Raw genomic sequence first — 20154 nt, 5'->3', positions numbered from 1 at the left:
TTGGAATCAATGAAAAGTGAATGTTATTTAATCTAGAAACAGAATGAAACTCAGATCACCTCAGCCCATGAGAAGGTTTTTGATGTTCTGACAATCAAACCTCACCTTGTACGTAGAAAAAAATAACCTCAACATTTTCCACAAGGCCAGCCAATCACAAGTTGTTTTCATCTTTCCGCCTGTCGGTCAAATGCGCGTGACGAAAATGTTTCAAATGTCCTCTACTCAACGGATCATCACCATGAGCTGGATGTATGTCTTTCTACCCATCGTCTGGGGTAAAATATTAATCTTTAATATTCAATAATACACACGTTTTTTTCACAGTAGGCATATTATTGTGTTCAACAAAAACTTTTAATGATGGATTGCTATATTATTACTATATATTATTACTTTAGTATTTGAACACACTTCATTCAATAGTCTCCATGTTGCTTCGCATTACTTCAGTCTGACTCATATTTTATATTTTTAATTCAAGGTGCTGTTGTGTCCTCTTACACAGTAGTGGAGCGGACCGTGAGACCAGGAGAAAACGTTAGTCTACAGTGTGACTTTAAACTCTCATCTGGGGAAACTATTGTTTGGTTCAGGAACTGTTCTCATGAAAATCAGCCAACACTTACTCTGAAATGGAAGAACAGAGATCATGGCACTTTTGATTACGTAGAGAATGGAATACATTTCTCCCATTTAAATATGAAGTGGAACGATTCGTCAAAATCATACAACTTACTGATTAAAAACATCACTGATTCTCACCTTGGTCTCTACTACTGTGGAAGTGAAAAAACGATTGTGATAGATGGAGACAAGATTGTTCAAAAATATATCAGCAGATATGGAAATCTGACCACAAGGATTTCATTTGGTAAGTTTACTTTGTGTAAATGTGTTTAGCAATGTGAAATTGAAGGTAAAGAAATTATTTTTACTATTGAAATGAATTAGAAATAATTATATGTATGGACAATATGCATCTGTGCTATAATTACTCTAATACATATTCTTGAAGGAAATAGTGAACAGAATAGCATTTTATTGTATCCAGAAAATCATTTCAGAATGTTCTCAAGATGGATCTATATGTTCATTGTAGATATTTGTGATACTAATTAGATAACGATTTTACCCTCATCATTACAATCATATACATACCCTGCGCTTTTATCTCCGGATACAAGTGCAGGATATTGGCACGTATTGTTTCATGGGTAACAAAGGCCTACTATCAGTTTATTATTCATTGTAGAGGGTAGAGAGCCGATCGATTCATTAAATATGTATCATAGATTAGTTGATTATTATTTTTCTATTACATTTTTGGAAATATTTTTTCGTTATTTATGATTACATGCAGCAATAATATATATTACATTGTGGGTAAAAAACTAGCACCGAGCTTTTTGTAAATACATTTTTGGAAAATTATTTTTAGTTATTTGTGACCTCAAGCAGCAATAGTATTTGCATTAATTTTTTTTAAACAAATATATCTTTCCATTACGCATATGCTGCAGTTGTTGGAGACTCTGCTGCTCCAGACTGTGGAGAGTGCTGGATGCTGCTGGTCATCCTGTGTCCATCCTCTGCTCTTCTCCTCTCCCTCCTCTCATCCTTGGTCGTCTACCTCCGCTGCAGAAGGAAAGGTAGAGTATATATCTCTGTTAACTGTCAACCCTACTACACCTTCGCAGCATATTGTCTTCTGTACAAGCAATAATTGTCTCCCTGTGCTGGTTTTGTAGCGTAATATTGACTGTCTGTGTTTCTTTAAGATGAAGACCTCCATGTTGCTCAGGGAACACCCAACAGTAGAGATGTAACATCAATCAGGAACCAGGTTACGTATAGTTCATATACTTAAGTACATTTATTATGAAATGGTAGAGGACAGTATGGAGAACATTCACATGTTATGGTGGCACGCTGTACAAAGATGTTGACATCAATGGACCCAATGTTCAGCGATAGTCAGATGTTACGAGACACGGGAAGAGATGTTCATTCAGCAGAGCTTCATGTTATTAGGGTCAAGAATAGCTGCATAAAACAACTGGCATGATGATGATGTCATACTATGATGTATGTTGATGATGTCATGTTACAGCAAAGTGTACAGTGTGTTGATGATGTAATGGTATAGCAGAGAGTAAAGTATGGTAATGATGTAATATTAATAGTCATATGTCTCTCTCAGGATGAAGATGGCTTGTGTTACGCTACACTGGATATCCCTCTACGTTCTCAGAGACCTAAAAAGAAGAGAGTCCAACCCTCAGAGTTCAGCACCTACTCAGCCATCAATACTAAGAGGATGTGACCATGACCAAGTCTTTTAATGCAAACACATGGACTCTACTTCCTTAATATGACCTAATCTTTGTGCTGTCTAGAGGAGGAAGAACATCAATTTCCACTTCAGTCTCAAGATAATGCAAACATTTAAGAAAGTAAACCCGATATTATGTTTGCACTTTAGATTTTTAGATACTGTTTGTTGTAATGGTTTATTATCTATTACGATTGAGTGAAGGGAAATGGACAAAGGCCTCTGTATGTGTATCAGGTCGTAACATTTTGCTCTGGCCCATGTCAACATAGCTTTCTTCTCTTCACTGGCAGAGCTCTTGGGGTCGCTGGGAAGAAGCTCTTGTGTGGTGGGAGAATAATCACTGGGTCTTTTCTTCCTAAAACAAAATGAACTGCACTCTGACCGTGATTGTATGACAGGCTAGCATTGCATGGTTTCCTTTTCATAATTGATATTTGACATATCCTCCTTTTCGTTGTTGGTTGCCTGGAAAGGCGTGGCAATGAAGACACCAGGCACCTTTATGAAAAATGTATTTTCAACCAGAAGTGGTGGCAACGGACACACAGAAAAGGCGGAGCGCTCTGTAAAAAGGTGTTGGGTGCAGCGTGTTTTCTCTGGGCTGCCGCATGCGTTCTCATAGGCCCTCTCCTTATGGGCAACAATCTTAAAATAATCGGACTCACAAACACGCTATGTGGACACGGCCCTTGTTTCTTTTGCTTTGATCCGGTTAGTTAAAGGGGTCCTGTCCATAATGTTGTCAGACACATAATGATGTTTGCCCGTATATTTCCCTCAGACCCTGATGCAGACACAGATTCAACCTCCTCTTCGTTGTTTGTGTGTGTGTGTGTGTGTGTGTGTGTGTGTGTGTGTGTGTGTGTGTGTGTGTGTGTGTGTGTGTGTGTGTGTGTGTGTGTGTGTGTGTGTGTGTGTGTGTGTGTGTGTGTGTGTGTGTGTGTGTGTGTTTGTGCTTGGGTGCCTTTGATAAGACATGGTTGGTGTGTAAGCTGTATCTTGAAGGACCTGCTGACCCATGATGCTTGCTGTGATTCTGTTTTATTTCCCAGACAACCCATAACATAACCGTTTTTCTCATGTTGGCACATATCTTCATTGATGTGTTAGTGTTTGAAGAGATAAAATCCTGTCTTCATGCTCAATAAAGGGTAACAAAACCCCTAAATTTGTGTCTCAAAACAGCATTTTTATTTTGGTCTCAAAACACATTTCCTGATTTTACCTGATTCTCTAAGTTATCCTTAAGATATGGCTTCTGAAACCTATATATTGTCAATGCAAGTGAATTTCTCAATACAATTTGGTCAGTTAATCATGTTAACATCTAATGCAAAGTAAACGGAACCTATGTGCAATTTGTCAAAATGATTAATTGACTCAAAAAATAATCAAAGATTTGACTATGCCAGAGCATAGCTGATACTACAACGTGATTACACAACTTGTTTCTGTGCAGCGATTGTCAAAGACGACCAGTGGTTTGTGTTTGTCAGCTACAGGATGCTGTTGTGGTTTTCCTGTGTAATTCTCGTCAGTTTATTGTCAGCATGTTCCCACCATTTTAAATTAGTTAAGAGGTGCACCCAAGTGGGGTGTATACAGTGTGGTGTCATGAAAAGAGAAAAGTCATTCACCCACTTTCATTTTTTTTTTTCCATCAACGATTTTTATTGAATTTTCTTTTTAATGCAAACATACAAACAATTACAACCCCCACCCACCCCTTACCCCAAACAATCCTTGGACATATTGAAATTACATAAAAAGAAAATATAGTATAAAAAATAGTATTTCACCTTAATATAGACAATGCCGATGAAATACTGTACATCACATATACACACATTCATATAAATCTTAAAAGGAGTACCTTGTTTAGCTTGGTTACCAAACGGATAGGGTTATTACTTAGCCATCGGTAAGTGACTTAAGCTTATTGAAGTGAGAGATGAAGGGGCGCCACCTACAGTCAAATTTCTTCAAAGAACCTCTCAGAGAATATTGCATTTTTTCCAGTTTGATAAAGAACATAACATCACTCAACCAGGAAGATGACAGGGGAGGCTTGGGAGACTTCCACTCAAAAAGTATTCTTCTCCGAGCTAAGGGCAAAGAGAACGCGATAACATCTGCTTGAATTCTAGAGTAGGCAGAAGGCACAAGGGGAACCCCAAAAATGGCTACCAAAGGACATGGCTGAAGATTTAGCTGCAGGACGTCAGACAGTGTTTTGAAGACAAAACACCAAAAAAAAATCAGCCTTGGACAGAGAAAAAACATATGACTGTGGTCAGCCGGGGCAAAGCCACACTGGAAGGTAAGGAGGGGAAAACTAGGAACTGGTAAAAGCGGTTCTGGAACCAGATTTCCTGTGATCTCTTTCTTGAGTCAGGTGTTGTCTGATAAACTCTGGGGTCTTTAGTGGCTGGAGAAATCCCCTTGAAGGCGAGGCCTGTGGTTCGAACCGCCATCTTTTTTACTAAGGTGTATACATGCATCTTAATAATCCAATCATATTTGGACTAACCAAACCCGAGTGTAGAGTTTTTTTCAAGTTTCCGTGAATTCAGAGTCATTGAGGAGAGTCATTTTGCCAGTCTGTTCTTGGAGTTTTACAAGACATTGGTAATGATATCTATAACGGCAGATGCCAGTGTTATGATAACGCCGCCAACATGTCCGGTATTTACAACTAACTAACACTTTGGGTGAGTGAGTTCCTGCGCTGCACACACAGTCAATTTTAGTAGGGATTACCAGTGTTAACTGCGGTGTCAAGGTAGCAGTTAACACTGTTAATGTGCCGGAGCCAAGCCAGAAACTGTTCAATTTAGAAAAATGTAACACTTCTGGAAAAAACAACCGGTTTGGGGGACAGCCGTCCGGTACTTGAACACTAACAGTTGCCTGTCTGATCCCTTTCTCACAATGCCCTAAGTGACAGCCCCCACCATGCAGTAAGTGGGAAGGATGTTGGTGGGTAACCTTGGAGCAGAACCAGGGTCAAACAGGCGAGACAGAGCATTGGGCTTGATGTTATTCAAGAGAGTTTCTTGGAAAGGAATGCACAGGGTTGAACCTTGTTATCCGTCATGGACCGCTGAGAGAGGACAGCCCTGAGGCCCAGGTCTTAGGCATCAACCTCCACGGTGAACCCAAGACGGGGATTTTCAATCTATGGTGGATGACATGTGTGGAGGACGTCTTGTCCAGAATTTTATCCTGAACAACTTTGTATTGGACTCCAGATAATAGGCATCAATCTTGATGTCGATATAAGCAGTCTAGATGTTTTAAATCACACCCTTTTTCTTATTTTTTGGCTCTTGGGGTCTTTATTATTCAAGGTAAAAAAAAAAACTTGGATCCTAATGGTGTCAAGTGTTTTTCACAAAATTCAAAATGGTGCTACATCCATCTAGGCTCAGTCATAGGTTCTTGAGTACGATTTTATCGCAATGAAGAGACACATACCTGGGTGGAATTTCTTGAACGTAGGTGAAAGGTTCAGAAAAGTTCACTGTCCAAAATTTGCATTTTCAGTTTATTGCTATAGCGCCCCTAATTGCCGAATCTGGATTCATTTTGGAGCAATTAATCATAACCCATGTGCATTTAACAATACCGATTTGTATGATGATTGAGTTAAGTAAACCCCGCCTTTTGGCTCTTTAAACTTGATTGGACCCTTTTGGGCTCTGTTTTTTTGGTCAATTGACTCCATCTCAAATAAAACGATCGGTCTTGGAATTGTGCTTATTTGAGTCAGGGGCCACACCCATTTTCCGCTAGGTCCTAATTGGAAATGTGTGGATGTCCATGTCCAGAATCTAGCTTGATGTTGAATTATACATTTGATCTATTCACGTTGTAGACCAGACCATAAGCGGATCGATGTGCTATTTAGTGGTACGTAGAGGAATCCCCCAACCCCCCCAAAAAAATAAAAAAAATAAGTATACCCACTACAATAAAATAGACTACACCACTGCTTACATATGTATATATATATGCTAACAGAATATTTGTGTAATATTGGTGGTTATGTTGAGATATTCCGGGTTCCTGGCTCCACATGGTTCAATGCTATGACTGCGATTTTGGACTTTGGAATCAATGAAAAGTGAATGTTATTTAATCTAGAAACAGAATGAAACTCAGATCACCTCAGCCCATGAGAAGGTTTTTGATGTTCTGACAATCAAACCTCACCTTGTACGTAGAAAAAAATAACTACGTTGTTTTTTTTTAACCTCAACATTTTCCACAAGGCCAGCCAATCACAAGTTGTTTTCATCTTTCCGCCTGTCGGTCAAATGCGCGTGACGAAAATGTTTCAAATGTCCTCTACTCAACGGATCATCACCATGAGCTGGATGTATGTCTTTCTACCCATCGTCTGGGGTAAAATATTAATCTTTAATATTCACTAATACACAAGTTTTTTTCACAGTAGGCATATTATTGTGTTCAACAGAAACTTTTAATGATGGATTGCTATATTATTACTATATATTATTACTTTAGTATTTGAACACACTTCATTCAATAGTCTCCATGTTGCTTCGTATTACTTCATTCTGACTCATATTTTATATTTTTAATTCAAGGTGCTGTTGTGTCCTCTTACACAGTAGTGGAGCGGACCGTGAGACCAGGAGAAAACGTTAGTCTACAGTGTGACTGTAAACTCTCATCTGGGGAAACTATTGTTTGGTTCCGGAACTGTTCTCAGGAAAATCAGGCAAACACTTACTCTGAAATGGAAGAACAGAGATCATGGCACTTTTGATTATGTAGAGAATGGAAGACATTTCTCCCATTTAAATATGAAGTGTAACGATTCGTCAAAATCATACAACTTACTGATTAAAAACATCACTGATTCTCACCTTGGTCTCTACTACTGTGGAAGTGAAGAACCGATTGTGATAGATAGAGACAAGATTGTTCAAAAATATATCAGCAGATATGGAAATCTGACCACAAGGATTTCATTTGGTAAGTTTACTTTGTGTAAATGTGTTTAGCAATGTGAAATTGAAGGTAAAGAAATTATTTTTACTATTGAAATGAATTAGAAATAATTATATGTATGGACAATATGCATCTGTGCTATAATTACTCTAATACATATTCTTGAAGGAAATAGTGAACAGAATAGCATTTTATTGTATCCAGAAAATCATGTCAGAATGTTCTCAAGATGGATCGATATGTTCATTGTAGATATTTGTGATACTAATTACTTAACGATTTTACCCTCATCATTACAATCATATACATACCCTGCGCTTTTATCTCCAGATACAAGTGCAGGATATTGGTACGTATTGTTTCATGGGTAACATACTATCAGTTTATTATTCATTGTAGAGGGTAGAGAGCCGATCGATTCATTAAATATGTATAATAGATTAGTTATTGGATTATGGATTATTATTTTTCTATTACATTTTTGGAAATATTTTTTGGTTATTTATGATTACATGCAGCAATAATATATATTACATTGTGGGTAAAAAACTAGCACCAAGCTTTTTATACAATTTTTTTGTATAAAGGTTTACATATATATATATATATATATATATATATATATATAATATGGGTTCTAGTTTTTACCCTTTCACAATGTATTATTTTGTATTGCGGCATGTCGTCATAAATAACTATATGTATATATATATATATATATATATATATATATATATATATATATGTAAATACATTTTTGGAAAATTATTTTTAGTTATTTGTGACCACAAGCAGCAATAGTATTTGTATTAAAAAAAAAATCTTTTTTTCTTTGCTCGAAATATAAACAAATATATCTTTCCGTTACGCATATGCTGCAGTTGTTGGAGACTCTGCTGCTCCAGACTGTGGAGAGTGCTGGATGCTGCTGGTCATCCTGTGTCCATCCTCTGCTCTTCTCCTCTCCCTCCTCTCATCCTTGGTCGTCTACCTCCGCTGCAGAAGGAAAGGTAGAGTATATATCTCTGATAACTTTCAACCCTACTACACCTTCGCAGCATATTGTCTTCTGTACAAGCAATAACTGTCTCCCTGTGCTGGTTTTGTAGAGTAATATTGACTGTCTGTGTTTCTTTAAGATGAAGACCTCCATGTTGCTCAGGGAACACCCAACAGTAGAGATGTAACATCAATCAGGAACCAGGTTACGTATAGTTCATATACTTAAGTACATTTATTATGGAATGGTAGAGGACAGTATGGAGAACATTTACATGTTATGGTGGCACGCTGTACAAAGATGTTGACATCAATGGACCCAATGTTCAGCGATAGTCAGATGTTACGAGACACGGGAAGAGATATTCATTCAGCAGAGCTTCATGTTATTAGGGTCAAGAATAGCTGCATAAAACAACTGGCATGATGATGATGTCATACTATGATGTATGTTGATGATGTCATGTTACAGCAAAGTGTACAGTGTGTTGATGATGTAATGGTATAGCAGAGAGTAAAGTATGGTAATGATGTAATATTAATATTAATAGTCATATGTCTCTCTCAGGATGAAGATGGCCTGTGTTACGCTACACTGGATATCCCTCTACGTTCTCAGAGACTTAAAAAGAAGAGAGTCCAACCCTCAGAGTTCAGCACCTACTCAGCCATCAATACTAAGAGGATGTGACCGTGACCAAGTCTTTTAATGCAAACACATGGACTCTACTTCCTTAATATGAACTAATCTTTGTGCTGTCTAGAGGAGGAGGAACATCAATTTCCACTTCAGTCTCAAGATAATGCAAACATTTAAGAAAGTAAAGCCGATATTATGTTTGCAATTTAGATTATTAGATACTGTTTGTTGTAATAGTATATTATCTATTACGATTGAGTGAAGGGAAATGGACAAAGGCCTCTGTATGTGTATCAGGTCGTAACATTTAACTTGCTCTGGCCCATGTCAACATAGCTTTCTTCTCTTCACTGGCAGGGCTCTTGGGATCGCTGGGAAGAAGCTCTTGTGTGGTGCGAGAATAATCACTGGGTTTTTCCTTCCTAAAACAAAATGAACTGCACTCTGACCGTGATTGTATGACAGGCTAGAATTGCATGGTTTCCTTTTCATAATTGATATTTGACGTATCCTCCTTTTCGTTGTTGGTTGCCTGGAAAGGCGTCGCAATGACGACACCCAGCACCTTTATGAAAAATGTATTTTCAACCAGAAGTGGTGGCAGCGGACACACAGAAAAGGCGGAGCGCTCTGAAAAAAGGTGTTGGGTGCAGCGTGTTTTCTCTGGGCTGCCGCATGCGTTCTCATAGGCCCTCTCCTTATGGGCAACAATCTAAAAATAATCGGACTCTAAGACAAACACGCTATGTGGACACGGCCCTTGTTTCTTTTGCTTTGATCCGGTTAGTTAAAGTGATCCTGTCCATAATGTTGTCAGACACATAATGTTTGCCCGTATATTTCCCTCAGACCCTGATGCAGACACAGATTCAACCTCCTCTTCGTTGTTTGTGTGTGTGTGTGTGTGTGTGTGTGTGTGTGTGTGTGTGTGTGTGTGTGTGTGTGTGTGTGTGTGTGTTTGTGCTTGGGTGCCTTTCATAAGACATGGTTGGTGTGTAAGCTGTATCTTGAAGGACCTGCTGACCCATGATGCTTGCTGTGATTCTGTTTTATTTACCAGACAACCCATAACATAACCGTTTTTCTCATGTTGGCACATATCTTCATTGATGTGTTAGTGTTTGAAGAGATAAAATCCTGTCTTCATGCTCAATAAAGGGTAACAAAACCCCCAAATTTGTGTCTCAAAACAGCACTTTTTATTTTGGTCTCAAAACACATTTCCTGATTTTACCTGATCAGTGGCTGATTGGTAAGGCGGCCTGTCGGCCACTGTGGATTTATCTTCATTTATGAAGCAAAACTACGCCTGCTACCACCACAGCACGCCACAGCCAAGACAAGCTACAGCCAAGCCACAACATGCCACGCAACGTGGTGTTTAAGTTCCAAGAGCGATTCTCCTCATCCCGTCTTCGTTGGCTCTTCGATTTCAAGTTCTTATGAGTTGTCCTTCCAATCTTTCCTTGGCCTCTTGACATTTTCCCTTAAGGAAAAGTTCATCTGGAAGGACATAGGTTGTTTAAATTTCCTTAATCAAAACTAAAAAAATAAAGAAATAGGGGTTGATGAGTGTCCTTTCAGTCGGTCTCCATCAAAATGGATGAACAACTCCTCCCATGGCCGGCTGTATCTTGACTCTAACCCCTCATGCTGATGGCCTGAAGATACAGATTCAGGCATCAGGCCCTGGTTGTGTCTGTGCGACCGCTGTATCACTGCATCTTAACACTAGAGGTCAGGATGTTTGCTGGATAGACTGATCTATCCAGCAAACATCTACTCCCACTTGTGATGTCACTGGGCAGGTCAGGTTTTGAAACAAGTAGAAATGTCAGCACAGACACACCTGGTGGTAATGTAGGGGCCCTACAAAAAGAAAAGCATTATCTGTCACCAGTGTTGGGAATAGCGCCGTTTAAAAGAACAGCGTTATGTAACGCCGTTATTATTTCAGTAACGGGGTATTCTAACTAATTACTATTTCCGTCGTTACAACGCCGTTACCGTTACTGTACGAAAAGTGCAGTGCGTTACTATGAATTGATTGAATAAACTGCGTAATCCGAACGCATCCCTGGCTCCACACACAAACTGCTAGTGAGGAGACCGGAGCCCTATACCACGAAGCTCGCTGAACATACCCAGGCTTTCTTAGGAAAACCTGGCTCGACAGAGCCGCAACTCGCAATCAGAGTTAAATGGTACCACGAAGCTCACTTTAGATTCAGTTAGTTGAACCAGGTTTTCCGCTTTAGATTCAGTGCGCGTTCACGTGAAAGGGGCGTTTTTTGCGTCATTTTTCTCACCTTTACGATAGATCAAGCAGTCTATATGAGTATAAGTGAAAAGATTCTGCATATTGTCTGTAAAATAACTATGCCAAATGCAGAATTGTTCGCCATTAATCCAAATAGAATGATGATGATTTAAAAATGCATAAGCAACGTCCATCCTGCCTTATTCTATAATTTAGGGAATTCACTTTAAATACACCCTATTTAAGAAATGTATAGCATGTTTTCGACCGCTGAGAGGTGGCGGCTGTAGCGTAGTGGATTAGTGTAAGACCCGAACGCCAGCGACCGGGGTTCAAATTCGCCGGTCTATCATCATGCATTTTACCCCCATAGATGTTGTGCCAGCACGGCCTTGAAAATATGGGTTCAAGTTTGAAATAAGCACAAAAATATAATTCCATAAGCTTTAGTGAATAAGAATTCCATGTGCATGAGAATTAGGACTTTTTAAGCTTCAGATAAATACGCGTCACTTGGGAGTCGAACCCCCCCCCGCGCAGAAATTCAAGACTGACGCGCTACCTCCACTCTAGCACTCTGTCACTGAGACGCAATGCGCAACAGTAATAATTGTCTAGAGATAAGGTCCAAAAGGACGATCAAATAAAGAACACCCTCTGATGAGAATCTGTAGGCCTATCTCTCATGAAGAACCCCAATTTCGTTGTTTGCACAATGACAATAAAGTCTGAAATCTGAATATCGTCAGACAATGCCAAGGGATCGGTTCTGTCCAGTAAAACCCTTACGAGAAGTGCGCCGGGGTCCACGGGAACACCCACAAATGGTGACGCCATTGTCAGAGGAGGGGCTAGGAAGCTGCGCACGCCGATTTAAGTAGCCGATCTCCGGCTAGACTAAGCCGAAAAACTGCTCCCGACCAGGTTTGGTTGCGAGCATAAGTCACCATGGTGATAAAGCGACGCTAAAAGAGATCGACTTTCGTGGTACAACTAACCCAGGCTTGGAGCTCAACATACCTCGCTAACCCTCTAAGCGAGCTTCGTGGTACAGGGCTCGGGTGGTTTAACAACGAGATAAGCGATTATGATTGGCTAAGGCAGAGTCATGTTTCATGGTGGCCAATCGGAGCCAGTGTTTTTACACACAAGCCAGGACACGCGCGCCACACACACGCAAACGCACACACCAAACCGAATCGATGAAGCAGCAGAAATGGCGAGTACGGAGCAATCAGATGAAAAGTTGGAATTTTCTGTAGTATCTGGCAGATGTTCCACAGCCTTTGCAACCAAGCAAATTGAAATCCAGGCCCCATCCACACTAACCCGGGTAAATGTAAAAACGCCCATCCACAATGAAAAAGATCACCGTCCACACTATCGTTTTCATATCGTTTTCACAATGTTTTGCATCCACGTTCCACACAGAAATCATTTTGATAAACAGTTGTTGTCATGGTTACGTTACTCCGCCAACCCTCTCTGTTAAGATTACAGGCGCACGATCAGATGATATTCACAGTTGATCAGCTGGTTAATCATTTTCGACCCGGTCTTGTCCAGAAACGCCGCTCCAAGTAGGCGACGGTTTGAACTGTCGTCTTTCGTTTTTTTATACCATCACTTAAGAACATTAAGTACCCCGCTCGCCTCCGGCGTTGGAGCAACGATTATGTTTGACTCAATATGTCGAGTTATTTCTGGAGATAAATTAGTACAATGTACAGAGAGATCCTCATTTGCATTTCACCTGCCATTCTTTTGATGAGCTTCTCGGTCTAATACGCAAGCTTGTGGCAGTGTCATGGCAGTGTCATGGCAATCGAACGTCATCGTTTCTGAAAGCCTCCGTCTGTCGACATTACAACGCGAACCCATCGGTTTCACATTTATCCACCTCAGCGATCGTTTTCGAAAAGCATCGTTTTCAGCGTCGGAATTCTCTGTTTTAGGCCACGTTTATACGTAGCAGGGTATTTATAGAAACGAATATTTCCCCCCCTCCGTTTTCAAAAATAACATTGTGCACACAACATCGTTTTCAAAAAAGTTGTCGTTTACATCAAAACGGATAAATACGCCGTTGGGACATTATAACTATGCCAAACCTATGGGCGGCAGTGTAGGGAGAAGGATAAAGCCATGCAAGCCAATCAGAATCCTCAGAATCAACAACAACGAATAACACGAGCGTCTTCCTGTAACAAACAAACTGTAAACATAGGGCGCTCATATGACGTTAAGCATTTCCTGGCGCATAATGTGACGTTTCAGAACCTAAATCCCCGTTTCTACCCGTTGACACGACAACACGTAACCGGCGTTTTCAGAAATCTCCACTTTGGCCGGAGTTTTTAGAAATGATCGTTATCTGTGACAAAAACTGCGTTTTCGTGCAAATGAGAGGCCAAACCGTGTGAAAATATCTGCGTTTTCCCTTCGTGTAAACGGGGCCTTAGTTTGGACGGAAGGACTAAACGGATGAATATTGATGCATTTGTAGATTTACCCGGGTTAGTGTTAGGGATGGGAATCGAGAACCGGTTCTTGTTCAGAACCGGTTCCGAGTCAACCGATTCCTTGGAATCGTTAGCAAGCCTGCTTAACGATTCCGCTTATCGGTTCCGGTCGCGGCAAATGCGTCGTGACGTCACACACACGCTGCTTTGATTTGGTTCAGAACGCAGCAAACATGTCGCCGCCGGGGAAGAATTGCATTGTGCGTTCACACCAAACGCGACGGGGCGACAAGATCCCATACAAAGTGAACGTAGAGACGCGTATAAGGGCGAGTTTTTCGCGGGAGAAAACCGATGACAAGTTTTTGTCGTGATGACAGCCAATCAGCGTTCAACAGCGTGATAACTGAGTGACATGTGTAACGTAACAGCCAATCCGCGTTCAGCCGTCAAACTCAGTGCAGTGCAGTCCGGGTGAACCGCGGAATGGAGGAGAAAGTTATTGTGGCAGTTTGCGACTCCCGGAGCTCTATATATAATAGTATATAATATATTATATACTATATTATAATTGTATATATAATATCACGGCCAACAGCTCTGTCGCCTCCGGATGGCCGTAGCGTGGGGAGCTCTCATAGGGATTGGGCTTCTCGGGGTTTGTTTACCGGCATTGCTATGGTTTCCGGTCTTGTGTGTTCCAACGGTTTATTAGGTAGGCCCACCTAATAAATCTCTGTCTAATCAATGCTTCATTTTGTTTATGTCAGTTTAATTTTGTTACAAGTTGAATGCAAATGAGCACTGTTAGAATTCCAAAAGGCACAAGCTCTTACTTGGCTGTTTTCAGTCTGTGTTTTTAGTTGTATGGCACATAATGATGGCATTTGGGCTTAAAAAGCGAAACATATATCTTTTCGTCTAGACCAATTGATTTGAAAATGTACAATTTCCTAATACTAGAAGCACTTCTGATCAGATATTAAAGAGATGTAATGCAAACAAACACATTTATACTTATTTTCTCACCCAATGAGAATCGATAAGAGAATCGATAAAGAATCGGTTCGATAAGCAGAATCGGAATCGGAATCGGAATCGTGAAATTCTTATCAATTCCCATCCCTAGTTAGTGTGGACGGGGCCTCAGTTGGAAGCATATCAGGGCCTTGAATGGGCAGTTCAACCATTTAACACATTCAGGCCAAGTGAAAACTGCTCAGAAAAATCCAAATCTTTCACATATAGGAACTTTCTTTTTTTTAAAGTAACGCAAATAGTTACTTTCCCTGGTAACTAGTTACTTTTATTATAGAGTAATTCAGTTACTAACTCAGTTACTTTTTGGAACAAGTAGTGAGTAACTATAACTAATTACTTTTTTAAAGTAACGTTCCCAACACTGTCTGTCACAGCGAACTAAAAATGATATAATTTCCTCTTTGAAATGTTATGAATGATGATACTACTGAACAGTAATGACAATATATAATAATGACTCATTCAATCAAATCAAAAATTATCTAAATTGAAAATGTCTTGCGCTGTTCCAACGCACGCTCTGCATGCAAACCACTAGGGATGGGAATTGATAAGAATTTCACGATTCCGATTCCGATTCTGCTTATCGAACCGATTCTTTATCGATTCTCTTATCGATTCTCATTGGGTGAGAAAATAAGTATAAATGTGTTTGTTTGCATTACATCTCTTTAATATCTGATCAGAAGTGCTTCTAGTATTAGGAAATTGTACATTTTCAAATCAATTGGTCTAGACGAAAAGATATATGTTTCGCTTTTTAAGCCCAAATGCCATCATTATGTGCCATACAACTAAAAACACAGACTGAAAACAGCCAAGTAAGAGCTTGTGCCTTTTGGAATTCTAACAGTGCTCATTTGCATTCAACTTGTAACAAAATTAAACTGACATAAACAAAATGAAGCATTGATTAGACAGAGATTTATTAGATGGGCCTACCTAATAAACCGTTGGAACACACAAGACCGGAAACCATAGCAATGCCGGTAAACAAACCCCGAGAAGCCCAATCCCTATGAGAGCTCCCCACGCTACGGCCATCCGGAGGCGACAGAGCTGTTGGCCGTGATATTATATATACAATTATAATATAGTATATAATATATTATATACTATTATATATAGAGCTCCGGGAGTCGCAAACTGCAACAATAACTTTCTCCTCCATTCCGCGGTTCACCCGGACTGCACTGCACTGAGTTTGACGGCTGAACGCGGATTGGCTGTTACGTTACACATGTCACTCAGTTATCACGCTGTTGAACGCTGATTGGCTGTCATCACGACAAAAACTTGTCATCGGTTTTCTCCCGCGAAAAACTCGCCCTTATACGCGTCTCTACGTTCACTTTGTATGGGATCTTGTCGCCCCGTCGCGTTTGGTGTGAACGCACAATGCAATTCTTCCCCGGCGGCGACATGTTTGCTGCGTTCTGAACCAAATCAAAGCAGCGTGTGTGTGACGTCACGACGCATTTGCCGCGACCGGAACCGATAAGCGGAATCGTTAAGCAGGCTTGCTAACGATTCCAAGGAATCGGTTGACTCGGAACCGGTTCTGAACAAGAACCGGTTCTCGATTCCCATCCCTCACAACTCTGATTGTCATGCATCCCGCAAACTAGCATAGCAATTTACATGTACTCAATCACATGTGCTCGATCAATGTTTTTATTCATCCATTTTCTTTCTACTGAAGCTGATTGGTTAAAATGGCTTTATGGCCAAAAAATAAGAAAAGAGGCAGAAAGCCAGGAGCAGGGTCTGGGATGGTGGTCTGTCTCTTCCTATTCTTTGAAGATGTGAACAGACAGGAAGAACATAGTGAGATGATCATCTATCTGTTCAGCAGGTAGATGATGCCGTCCTCAACTCCCAGGCGGGGCTGGTAGGCGAACTGTAGTGGATCAGTGAAGGGCCTGACCATAGGCCTTAGCTGCTCCAGGATGACCAATGACAGCCAGCGGAAACATTTGTGGTTTCTGCACAAAGTCCAACATGCAATGCTACATTTTGACAGGCTTAGTATTTAACACTATCAAAAGGTTCACCCGCACACACACGTGGACACATGCATACACATAGGAACACACACAGCGATACACAAAGTCATATGCACATAACCCCATAACCCCACCTCCAGAGCCCCCTCCTACAATAAGTGATGTGGATGTTACCGGTCCCAAGTGGCCAGAACGGAAGTAACAAATAGATTGTTGAGAGCGGATTTTCCTTCACTCCCTGAAAAGCAGGTAGATGATAGTACAGGAATGAAGCAACAAAGCTTTGTTCTCATTTCCGAAATCCGTCTCTTTAATTAACAATTATCCCAAATATCACATATATCACATATAAACATAAACTATTCCCTGGTTAAAGTGCATGTACAAATATAAATTGTCCCTTAGTAGGTTCCTTGTTAGAAATAAAACGTGCAATCAAAAGTGAGGCTCACATATCTCGTTCCTCTCTGCTCTTAATTCACATTACAATAAATACACAACTCATATTACAATTCATATCAAAATACACACTCCTTTTGTCAAAATTCACCTAAGCAAAAGTTGAAGTGCCAGTTTTCAGCTTATTGGCTGGTTATTTTTAAAGCTATCTCACATAGTGCGATTTAATACAGTTTTGTTCCTATATAATAAATAAAATGTAAAACCTAAATATACTTTGGCTTTACACAACAATAACACTTGTCATTTAAAAGACTGTTCTCCCATTTACGACAATAGACAACACCTGAACTACAATGGTTGATAGGTCTGCCTAACTGACAGGCTAAGCATATAGCTAAAACACTTTTCTTATTCAAAGTAAACTTAATCATGCTCTACGATGTGTGTGTTGCCACAATAATATTCTCTGCGTATGACCAACTGCCATTTTACACAAAAGCCGTTTGGCGCGAAACAAACAAAGGACTTTTCAAAAGTTCATAACTCGACATTTTCAGACTTCAAACTGTACCCAAAGTTTATCAACCTGCTTATAATATGTTCCGATTCATAGATAGATAGATAGATAGATAGATAAATACTTTAATAATCCCAGAGGGAAATTATTTTTGTCACGAACTCCAGATATACATACACAAATAAATAAATAAATATTAATAATAGAAAAAAAAATATATATAACATATATATATCCATATCCATATATATCAATATACATACACACACACATATATATATATATCAGGGGTTAATCTAAACCGGGAAAGAGGGGCGCTGCGCCTCCTTGTTTCAACCCAGCGCCTCCTTGTCGAAAATTTAAAATTACTTAAAATCTCCCGGAATGGAGAGCGAGGGAGCAAGACCGCGCACAGGAGACAGACGTGCTCCTAACCGCGTTCGCATCTGTGTAGCGAGCGCGCAGCTGAGGGGAAAAACGGTCTGTCTAGTTACTGGACCAGATGAAATGAGACGGAGAGGTAATAAAGTCTGTCGGCACGAGGACCTTGGATTTATTAAGTAAAGTGGCAACGGTTATACAGAGTCATAAAGCGTGAGAAATCGAATATGTCTAAGTCCCTATTCAGCGCTGATGGTTCGTCCGGAGCTTCGCCTCCGTGGAAGGTCTGCTTCAGAAGAAGTTAAAGACTCCCTGCGTGATACAGTTTTTATGCTGTATCCTCCTCTCGATGAGGTGTGTGCGTTTGAGGTGTGTGTGGTTCTGTGTGTTTTGCTTGGTCTTGGCTCCCAGGCCCTGAGAGAGCTTCGTAACGGGGGAGAGCTCCTCGTGTCTCCGGTGTGATAAATTAAAACGGGGGAGTGCCCCCCCAAAGTGTCTCGTGTGTGATAATTTAATGTGGCTCTCAGGCCCCTGGTATGGGCAGGGGTATCTCTTGGTTCCTCCTAACGGGGAAGAGCTCTCAAAATGTCTCCTGTGTGATAAATTAATGTGGCTCTCCCGTTCTTGAGGATGACTGGTGCATTGTCTGAGTGTCCACCATCTGCCAGCCTGGGAGATGGGGCCTTCAGCTCCGGCCTTGACCTGACTATATATTATCATGTTTGTGTTCGTTGGGTTAGAGCAAGAGTTGACTATATTGTAATGTGTCCATGTGATGTGCTCATCAGGCTAGGGTAGGAGTTAGCTATATTTATAATGTACATGTGATGTACTCAGCAGGTTATTTTTCCCAACATATCCCCCTCAAGTCGTCGCAAGACGACTTTTACTCATTAGGGGTACGAGGGATAGGACTCCAGCACGGGACTACCATCATAACACCATTAGAAATAACAGAAAGAAGGCAAAACGATCATAAAAACAAACAACCATGAGCATGGGACTAAAACAACTCGCTGGACCGGGTGTATGGGGAACCACGTGGGAGAAACGCTACCCATGCTTCAGACATGGGTATGCCATACACACCCCACCTAGGGGGTGGCATCCACCCCGGCCTTACATCGCGAGCAGACAATACCAACAATACTGGCAGCAGATAATACACAAAAAAAAAATACAACAAGCATACAACAATACTAAAACAAATATCAAACGATACCAAAAAACAACAACCAACAACAAAGCTGGCCACACAACAAAACCAACACCAAACCATAATAATAACAACGAAATGCAACAATAAAACAAACTCCGAACAATAACAGTATCAGCAAAAAGCAACAATAAGACTAACAGCAAACAATAACAATAACAAAAATGCAACAATCACACAGACACTACACAATAATAATCACAGGAAAGAAATGCAACCATGAAACGTGTCCCTAAATAATAATAATAATATCAGAAAGATATGAGGTACACAACGAATGGCAATCCCCCTCAACCCATCCTTAGATCACGTCAGGGTATTCAGGGTAGGCCCGGGGCACGGGAACAACTAAGAAACCACGGAATAGTCCTGAGCGTCATCACGGGCAGGTGGACGCAAGGCGCCACCTGAGCATTAGACCCTTTTATTCAACTGCGCTCAGGACCTCATCTGATAAACGGGCAATCAAGGCCCCTGGAATCTCGCCCGTGTGTATCCCCGAGCTCCATCTAGTGGGACAGCGATATAAACAACAACATTTGCGTTCCCGGCGTCGGTTGCGTAGACGCGGGCATAGATATGGGAGCGGCTAAAAACAGTGAAGCGTACAGAAGCGAATACAGCCAGGGGCGCCCTCAAGCCTTAAGGGAACGGGCCGCAGCCCCTGGTACCGGAACGCAGATCCCTGGTCCGGGCGAAGTGGGTGCATCAGGTGGGTGGGGGGTGGTGCCGTTGGCGGGGACGGGAATGGGGCAGCCCACCTGGAGAGGTTACTAGCACGTCACAGGCGGGGGGGGGGAGGGGTGTGGTGGTGGGGTTTCAGCATACGGTGGTGGAAACAGGACGCCGGGGCCGTGCACCTGGAGAGGCCACTAGCACTCACGGGTAGATGTCCGGCTCGGCGGGGACGCA

The 20154-nt window shown here is 41.0% G+C and overlaps 1 protein-coding gene across 1 annotated transcript; it reads left to right on the top strand.

Moving 5' to 3' along the window:
* Positions 1-230: 230 nt before the first annotated feature.
* LOC130379078 (uncharacterized) lies at positions 231-3470 on the top strand. The gene is made up of 5 exons (XM_056585669.1): positions 231-278; positions 485-874; positions 1524-1652; positions 1782-1846; positions 2204-3470. Exons 1-5 carry the CDS (start codon positions 242-244, stop codon positions 2324-2326), a joined length of 744 nt encoding a protein of 247 aa, XP_056441644.1. The 5' UTR covers positions 231-241; the 3' UTR covers positions 2327-3470.
* Positions 3471-20154: the final 16684 nt, after the last annotated feature.

The sequence above is a fragment of the Gadus chalcogrammus genome, chromosome 3 (assembly GCF_026213295.1).
Source record: "Gadus chalcogrammus isolate NIFS_2021 chromosome 3, NIFS_Gcha_1.0, whole genome shotgun sequence".
In the NCBI taxonomy this organism is placed as follows: Eukaryota; Metazoa; Chordata; class Actinopteri; order Gadiformes; family Gadidae; genus Gadus; species Gadus chalcogrammus.
Note: the sequence above shows the minus strand (reverse complement) of the source record. Positions and strands in the feature narration are given on the sequence as shown.